We start from the raw sequence: 9,237 nt of genomic DNA on the forward strand, positions 1-9,237 counted from the left end.
ACATAAAAACTGAAGTGAGAAAGTGTGATCCAGATGTCCCCGCGGGCTTAGAGGTGTGAGTCATTTCATTTAGCTGTGGTCAGATTACAACATAAACAACATGTTTACAACGTGAGGACACGTGTGCGTATGTGTGAGATGGTGGCAGCTCTCATTAGAGACGACCCCAGAAAGCCTGCCTGGTCCTGGGAGCAGACAGACGCCGTTACTCATGACTTTAACTGGGACCATGTTGATTCGTGACTGCTGGTCGGCCCACACATTTCTTGTCCGCTAACGAAGCAGCCTCCCACTGATAACACACCAGAAAATAATTAATCTCCCCCGAGATTAATATCCTTTTGTCCTTTGCAACTAATTGAAATCTTTCAAACGAATACATTAATACTTAATCTGTTTTTCCGATATGAGGCTGCTTCTAGTTTTTGACCTTTTGAGCTCATTTCTTGACATTCTTATAGCTCATTACAGGCCAAGACTGCAGTATAACTTTTAGAAAAAACTATTTACATATTGAAAGTGCCACTATGTCGTGATAATATAGTACGAGTCAGACAATCTGTGAAAAAAAATCTAGCTCCTCTGCCTTAACCCCAGTTGTCCTTGCTCTCTGCTATGCTACAGTGTCTTCCCAACGGCTAGCCCGTCAGGAATGCTAAGCTAGTTAGCATAGCCTCCCATGATGGCGGTGAACGGTTTTCCTGTAACAGTAATTTTTTCCCCCCCCACTATTAGCACATTGAGCAGAGTACAAGAGGATGATTGACAGCGCTCAGACCCGCCTCCTGGCTCTGATTGGTTGTTTTTGGTCGGGAGCTGTGCGTTTCCTCAGATGGCAACAGTAGCTCAAGAAGACGCGGAAGGTGATCAACATTTTCATCACAGATTATGTGTCACAACATAGTGTCAGTTTGAACAAATGTGTGAAAAACATACTTTGCATAAAAGCTGCGTGCGTCGGCAGAAGACAAAAAAATGAGTCAGTCATCAGCCAGTCACTCGGTTAGATAATCAGTCAGTGCAGATTTTATTTTCTCCACAGCCTGGTTGATATTCTTGGCTCCATCTTTCTGTTTATATCGCCTTTGTCACAACTCGCTAGCAGAGTCACATGGGGTCCTCCTCTCCCCCTCCCCAACAATCTGCTTCCTCTGCTGCTGAATTATGGATACGGCCCACCTGCATTACCTCTCCGAGGGAGGTGATTCATGATGAAAAGCAAAAAATTGCTTGTCGCCTCACCCATCTGAAGGAGCTCAAATATTCATCACTGAGTTTTCTTTCATATCGCCTGAGGCATTTGAATGGGGCACGAGGAGTTGAAGCTTCCTTCAGATTACGAAGGTAACAGATGGATTTTAGAGCCGCTGAACGCCTCACCTCACTGCTGTAAAACCTGCTGCAAAGCTACTGTTGTAACTATGGAAACCACTTCAGGGAGACACTTCTTACAGCCATTTACCAGATTCTGACTGTGGTCAGAATCTCTTTAATCTGTTCTTTGACTCGCCCAAGTCTTTGTTGGACTTCCTGGTATGTTTCGGAATATTCTTAGTGAGGGGTATCAGAGTAGAGGGGCCTGAATACAATTAAAGTTTTGTCATAGAACAATAATCATATTGTCAGCCTTTGCTTTGTTTTTCCTGTGATTTTTTTTTTTTTTTTTTTGCCAAAAGTGATTATTGCACACCAAAAAACACCAAGTAATTTTTTGTTTTTATTTATTTATTTTTGTTTTTATTTATTTATTTTTGTTCTTATTTATTTATTTATTGGCAAAAGACAATTTACTGGGATCGGGGGAGGGAAGGAATCAGTTTTTCCAAAAAATGACTTATGGCTGTTTTGGTCCAGCTTTTGAAAGTTGGCGTTGACGTTCGTAGTTCACACGTATGAAGCTATTCAGCCATACCAAGGGTGTAACTTTGTGAAGTTGGTGGGGAGGAGGGGGAGCGGGAGGAAGGAGGGCTGATGCAGCCACAGTTACTGGAAGGCCTTTTGTTTTTTAGTTCTAAAAAGCTCAAACTTACATGTGAACGCCATACAGTCTTAGTCAATAAATTAGGACATACGTCCTGATCAGGCTTGTCAGATTAATAGTACCTTTTGAAAATAACCTTTTAGCAGGTATTGAACATACTACAAAAAATAAATATGTTAAAACATACATAATCTAACCTACATAATGAATTGCACTTGCTGACAAAGAAACTTTTCAGTCATATTTAAATTTATGGAATCAGCCTGTATTTGCTCAATGCTTCCCTACAGTTGAAAACAGTTTCACAATTCAGTAATATTTAATATTTATATTCAAATCCAGGTAATCTCCGTCAAGAAGTCAGTACTTTTCACAGTGTAACCTGTGATCTGAAGTGCAGCTTTATCAAACTACTCAGGGATCTAAAATTATAAACACTGAGCGGAGCTCAAAAATACACAGTTATGTAAAGTGAAGAGCAGCCAGTGATGTGATCTTGTCTGTGTGTTCAGATGGAAAAACAGCACGTGACAAAAACCAAGGTGTGAGGCAGAAAATTGACAATCTTTTCAAAATCCTGCCTGGACAAAACGGTTTTGATTTCGTTCATTTGTAGACTGAATTATGTATCAAAATAAATCTAATTTCATCCTCAGGCTGTAAGCAGTGAGTTAAAGAGTTACGGTTCATACGGTGGGTGTCACAAGAGGCACTTGAATTGAAAAATATTAACTCCTTTTTAAAATTATTATTATTGAAACTCAAGAAATTCAGGACCTTCCACACTTTTATTCCACTTTGGGACTTCAACAAAGGATAAACATTGTGAGCATTATGTTTATCGAAAGCATAACAGTGAAATTAAGTACCAAAATGTCCTGAAAGTGGAATCAAAGGTCAGGAGATATAGAGAAAAGAAAGGGTCCTAGTATTCAGCGCTGAGGCTCCCCACAGCCACAAGACACTGTAGACGACACAAACTCACTCATGCGGACGTAAAAACTGTCAGTCAGGTGAAGCCGAGACCAATCCAAGGCTGCAACTGTAACACCAACGCAACTCTCACAAAAAGAAATTAAAATACTGTGACTCTATAAAGGTTTAAAAGCAACATAATTACCAGTATCAGTTGGTAATTATGGTCTTTTAATCTGTTCTTAAAAGAGCAGATTCCCATCTGTGAAGCTTTTTACAACCAGACCAAAACACTTCAGAGTACCAGATTTTAAATTTTTTTTAGAAATGAATTTAATTATGTAAAAAAAAGAGAAAGTTTTTTCTTTATTACTGAATGGAAGTAAAGTTTAGAGATTGGTTGAAAAATAATTATATAAAAAAATTGGATCAAGGATTGTTTCTAAATCAAAGGCAGCACAACAACATGCTTTAAAGCACAAAGGACCAAAACCTGTGGCAATGCTGCTTTCAAGAACAATCAGGAGGTCCTTTAGTTTTAAAAATATCTTTAAAAACGGAATAGCAGGGAGGGGGAATCGTATCGCCCGGCGAATTTAAAGGTTTTGTTTGATCAGTAAGCTCCTTCAGAGTTGGGATAGACACAGGCTCAAAGTGGTTCAAAGCAGCAGCGCAAGAGGCTGAAGAGGAGCGTTTGCATGAAGCAGGTGCAATGAGAGACGCGCTTAAGGAAACTTGTTTCAGATTCAACCTGACAAACTGGGGCCCATTGATGATGGAGTTTATAGTGTTGAGGTGAACATAAAGCTATCGACAATTAATTTTTGAAAACCATTATTGTTTTCAAAAATGTTGACGAATTGCAGTAGCCTGTCTTTCAACATGTCAAACCACATCCGAGGCTTGTCCCTCTGGTACCTGGGCTCACTTCTCCCGCAGGCCCGTCTGGCAGAACAAGTGATGTTGATCAATCATGGCCGATGTGTTACTTTGGGATAATTGGAGTTTTAATGGCGCCACGCTATTACGTGACAGGACACAAGAGCATAAACGCTCACGTCAGCTCTTCAGTATCTCTGAGAAAGCGGAAGAGACCAAGTAGTTTTGAAAAGTTTAAACAGAATATTAACACATGTACTGTGTTTCATCCTTTTGTATTAATTCCATAATGTTTTCCCCCCACTAAATTTTAAATAATAATAATTTTAAAAAAATCTGTGGTCATAATAAGCCACAAATTTCAGACCAGTGCATCCTAAATTTTGGGCAGAACACTATAACATTAAATACTTTTGTGAAATCTTGTGCGGAAAATTTTTATTACGTTACTATGTTTTTATTGTCGAATGGTAGAAAATCGACCACTGTTATGATTCACTAAAAGCTATATGTCATTGTCTGGAGAAAAATAAAGATCGTATGTATTTAAAACTAAATTTTCTCTTCTTTTCTTCTTTTTTTTCTTTCTAACAACAATATATTCTACTTATCTCAAAGAACTACATTTGAAAATTTTTTAAAAGTTTGGGAACGACGGAAAAAGAGGAAAAGAGAGAGCTTTTTTGTAAAGGGGGCGGGATTTGATTACGTCGACCTTTACGGTGAGCGACAGAGTTTTAACCAATCAGAACCACGCCTGACTGCTCGGGCGGGGTTTCCTGCTTGCTCCTGTATCATGTTTGAGATGTCTCCTTAACAACCGATGCGAGAGTCAAACAGGAGAAGTTTTCTTCGGACAAACGTTTGGTACGTAAACCTTTTCAGTCACACATTACGTTAGCACTACGTAAAACATGAGCTAAGTCCTTATGTTGCAACCTGTTTGTTTAAACCTGACGAGGTAGAGGCAGAAAATACCCTCTCCATCAGCTGTTTGCTCTAAATACAAGCTAAGCTAATTAGCTAGCTAGTGAAACCTTCAGTTACTGTTATTGACATGTTACGGTCAGTCCAGCTTTACAAATTATCAGTTGTATTTGGCATTGTTAAAGCCAGAGACCGTAAATAAGTGCGTAGTGTTTAGTGTTACTGACTTGTTGAGGCTCAGTATTGCAAGCTAATCTGTCGGATCATGTTTTAGCATCGTTAGCTTCTATATTCTCTCTTACTTCTGTGCTGCTTGGTGTTATAGAGTAACTGGTAGCTAAATTAACTGGTTGAAACCTATGCGCACCGCAGATGTTTCTAAATTGTAGGTGGCTGTGTCGATGCCTGTTGAAAAATGCTACCTGAGTGACAAAACCGTCTTCAAAACTTTACTATAAATCCCATTTGAAGCAAATATGTTTAATGTTGCATGTGAAAAATATGTTTCAAAACAAGTTTCAACAGAACAGCGTTCAGTGAACTTCGAAAACACCGCATTGGAGCATAAGCAGAAAAATGAGTAACACAACAATCCCATTCACATTAATTTAATAATACATTAACTTCATCTCATAAAATTAACATGAGACAGCCACAGTGCAAACCTAAGTGGAAGGTTTCTGCTTTTTGTAACCAGCACTGATCAGAAAAAAAACATTAGAATTGACTCTCTAGTACCTGTAATGTGAGTTGCTTAACACTTCTAGCCTAGTGTGTGTTTTTGGATCAGATCCTGCAATGCAACCACTGTTTCTGAACTTTCTTCCTCTTTTTTTATTTTTTTATTTTTTTTTTTTTAGCAACACTACCCACAGTAAGGTTGCTAAACAATGAGGTTGGTGTCATATTTAATAAAATTGAAATCACATACCTGATGGTGTTGCTTGTGGTGCCACCAGTTAATCTATAACACCCAGCGAATCCATATTCCTTATAAATCAGAATATTATCAGTATTTCTGTAATAAGACAGACCACCTGTTATTTCAGGAGTCGGAATGGCTGGGACTGGTGAGGGAAAGAAGGAAGAGGCCGACTACAAGAGACTGCACAGCTTCCCTCTCATCAGAGTAAGACAGCACTACAAACTTCTGCTCATTTTTGCAGAAACATGGTCAAAATAACATTTGAACTACCTTATTGACTTTGGTCAATAAGGTAGTACAAAGCTGTATGAATGAACTCCGAAAGATCCACGTCGTTTGGTTTAAAACAAACTTAATTTAGGAGCAATAAAAAGAAATATCTCCCTGTTCTTTCTCTCTCTCTCTCTCCCTCTCTATATATATATATATATATATATATATATATATATATATATATATATATATAAAGAAACAAATATTATTGAGTATGATCAAACCCATTGGGCTAACACCAGCAGATGACATGGCTCCACAAACCATCACTAACTGTGAAGATCTCACTCTGGGCTGCAAAGCAACATGGACACAGATCCATTCAATTAATTTGACTTTAAAATTTAATATAATAAATATAAATGTATATCAGGAACATTACATATAGGTTAATTACACACATATGAGTGTTTGAAATCCTTTATTTCTGTTAATTACGCCATTTTTTCCACTTAAAGGTAATGAAACCATGACTTTAAACATTAGAAGATTACATCAGACCAATAAAATTAATTAATCATCAATGCAGCCTGACTCATCCATGCCTATTTTCCTCTTTCTCATATGTGCTTCCTTCCCTGCGTGACCTTCAATATTTTTGGCCAGCTTTGTTTGTCTCCAGAGTGAGTCTCTGTCCAACTGGCTAAACATTGCATTAACATGCCAAATAATTGTTCACTAAATTTGACACGGTTGTACGTAATCGCGAAACTGTGAATTGAACATATTTAAGTGCAAAACGTGACTTTCAGTTGGAAAAAGGAAGGGTTTTATTTTGAAGAACGCTCATCAGGATCTGGTTTTGTATCCTGTCACCGTCTTCCCACCTGCTGTATTCAGTTGCTAGGATACGAACAGCTGTCGCCATTGTTTGTGCGATTAAAAACCGACCACGAAACGTTCAGCAAAGACATCGCAGAAGCTCTCACTACGCAATATTCCCCGTTTTATGTGAACCTTTTTTTGGCCGCACTTTTTCCTTCCACCAAACTTCCCATGAAGATGCTTAAATATGCACATGGTGACAAAATGTGTCTGTAATAAAAAAAGAAAACTTTTTTTTTTCTCCCTTTTTTATGTTGTTGGTGTCATTCAACATTTTAATTGAGAGTGAAACTAAATGAGGGTTTGCCATCTTTCCTGTAACACGTGTTTCTCTCCAGCACACAGACATGCCAGAGGAAATGAGGGTTGAGACCATGGAGTTGTGTGTAACAGCCTGTGAAAAATTTGCTACCAACAATGAAGTGAGTGCATTCTCCTGTTGTTCTTTGATAGTCCAACGTTGACCGGAAGTTACTGTTTTTATGTTTTTGATATTGGTGTTAGGCATTCAGATCACACAAACCCAATACTTATACAGTTAAACTTATTGAAACATCATGAATTGATGGAGTACAATATTTTAATATTTATGTACAAATGGGCCTGTCACAATAACAGATTTTTCCGGATGACGGAAGTTATTGCAATAAACGATAACGTCGTTATTTTGAGACCATTGCCAATGACGATGGCATATTAATGCAAGAACACAATCTTAAAGATCAATAAACTTTAAATTCTAATCAACATTTAACACTGCAGCTGGAAGACATTTTAAATAACCAAAATAAATAAGCAAAACGACAAATAAAATGAATTACGTCTCTGTGAACAAAATTATTCTTCAAAAGAAAAAGGATTAGTTGAGACAAAAGCACCAGCATTCAGTTTTTGGTAGAAAGAGGGAAGAGAAAAGCAATAACTAATGCAAATGGAAATAACTTAGTTCATATTAATTTCTCATGCAATTAACTGATTTATTGCTTAAAGCAACGGGCCTGCATATAAAGCACATGATTATTATTTTTTAACCAAAACAATATCCAAAACGGATCAGTAAAAAGGCAGAAAATTCAATTTAAAAGGAAGTGAGATTTTCCAAAAAACTAGATTCAGAACGGCGATGACAGAAAGATGCGTTTCAATTAAAGGTGCCAGTTTATGGAACAATCTAAATATTTTTTCTGCACTTAAAAGAAACTTGTAAAGCTTTATGATGAAGCCATCATAACATTGAATAAGCTGCTTCGTTGTGTATTTTTTGTGTGTGTTTGAACCATTTCTGTAATTATCTCTTGAGCCAAATAGCTCATTTTATTTTATGTGAAAAGGGAGGACATGTTCTAAAGTTTATGCTTCTTTCTGTTCCTTTTAATTCATGATTTATTGTTTGTTATATAAGCTCAATATTTATTATTGAGTGAATGAAATAAAGAAAAAAAACAAAAAGTATTTTTTTCCCTTCTAGAGTGCGGCTAAGATGATAAAGGAGTCCATGGATAAGAAGTTTGGTAGCTCGTGGCACGTGGTGATTGGCGAGGGCTTCGGCTTTGAGGTCACACATGAAGTGAAGAACCTGCTCTACATGTTTTTTGGTGGGAGTCTGGCTGTCTGCGTGTGGAAGTGCTCTTAGCGCCCCCCTCCCGGTCCCTCCGCCCCGCCGACACGCTCGCCACGCTGGAAATCGACGGCAGCCCGGACGCTGGCTCCGTTTTATCCACGGCAGATCAGTTCGTCTGAGCTACTGGCCTCTGTGGCAGAGAAAGGAAGTATTTGTTCATAAATAAAATACCGATAGATGGGAATTCTCCTTCCAGACTTTGACTGCCACTTTGGTCTGATACAGATAAAAAAAAAAGCTTCCTCTCTTTTTTGCCACTGTTCATCTTTTATTCTTTTTACCCTTCATTTAAACCATCTTCTGTTCTTGAACGTCATTTTGAATGCTTGCGAGCTTGCATGTGCAAGTAAATAAAAAAAAAAAATCTACAGCCAGTCAGGGTCTCCAAAGTCCTTTATCCTTCTTTTTTCTTCAGGGGAGTGCAGTTGTGTGAATGACTGATTTCCACCATGGTGTGTGCTGGACACACATGTATTTCACCCCCGACAAACCTTATATTGCCATGTTTCTCAATAGCTTTGTGCACATTTTTTTTTTCCGTCCACGTCGTCCAAAACGTTCCACACGTGTCTTTCTCTACAACGGCACTACTTTCAATACATTTTGTAAGATTTTTTTATGTGTACATATTTTAATGCAACTTGAGAGGCATCGTTTTAAAGACTGGTGTTTTTCTTACGACTAAGGGCTCAGAATGTCCTGAGCCAAACAAACACTAAACCTGATTCACTTTTCCTCCTTGCTGACGTGTGTGTGTGTGTGCGTGTGTGAAAAGCCAGATTATTATAGCATTGTGATTGTCTCATGTTGATGCCAGTTATGATGATCGAATGCAATGGACCATTATTTGTGAACCTACTTGATTGTACAATAAACTGAAACTTAGAGAAA

The 9,237-nt window shown here is 38.0% G+C and overlaps 1 protein-coding gene across 2 annotated transcripts; it reads left to right on the forward strand.

Annotated features, from left to right (window-relative positions):
* Positions 1-4,527: 4,527 nt before the first annotated feature.
* Positions 4,528-9,237, forward strand: LOC122830303 (dynein axonemal light chain 4). Of its 2 annotated transcripts, none has more exons than XM_044115547.1 (4): positions 4,528-4,642; positions 5,752-5,831; positions 7,064-7,147; positions 8,194-9,237. In XM_044115547.1, exons 2-4 carry the CDS (start codon positions 5,760-5,762, stop codon positions 8,356-8,358), a joined length of 321 nt encoding a protein of 106 aa, XP_043971482.1. In that variant the 5' UTR covers positions 4,528-4,642; positions 5,752-5,759; the 3' UTR covers positions 8,359-9,237. The 2 variants fall into 2 exon arrangements, with proteins under 2 accessions (XP_043971482.1, XP_043971483.1); XM_044115548.1 differs by lacking the exon at positions 4,528-4,642 and adding an exon at positions 5,568-5,597.

The sequence above is a fragment of the Gambusia affinis genome, linkage group LG04 (genome assembly GCF_019740435.1).
Source record: "Gambusia affinis linkage group LG04, SWU_Gaff_1.0, whole genome shotgun sequence".
Taxonomy (NCBI): Eukaryota; Metazoa; Chordata; class Actinopteri; order Cyprinodontiformes; family Poeciliidae; genus Gambusia; species Gambusia affinis.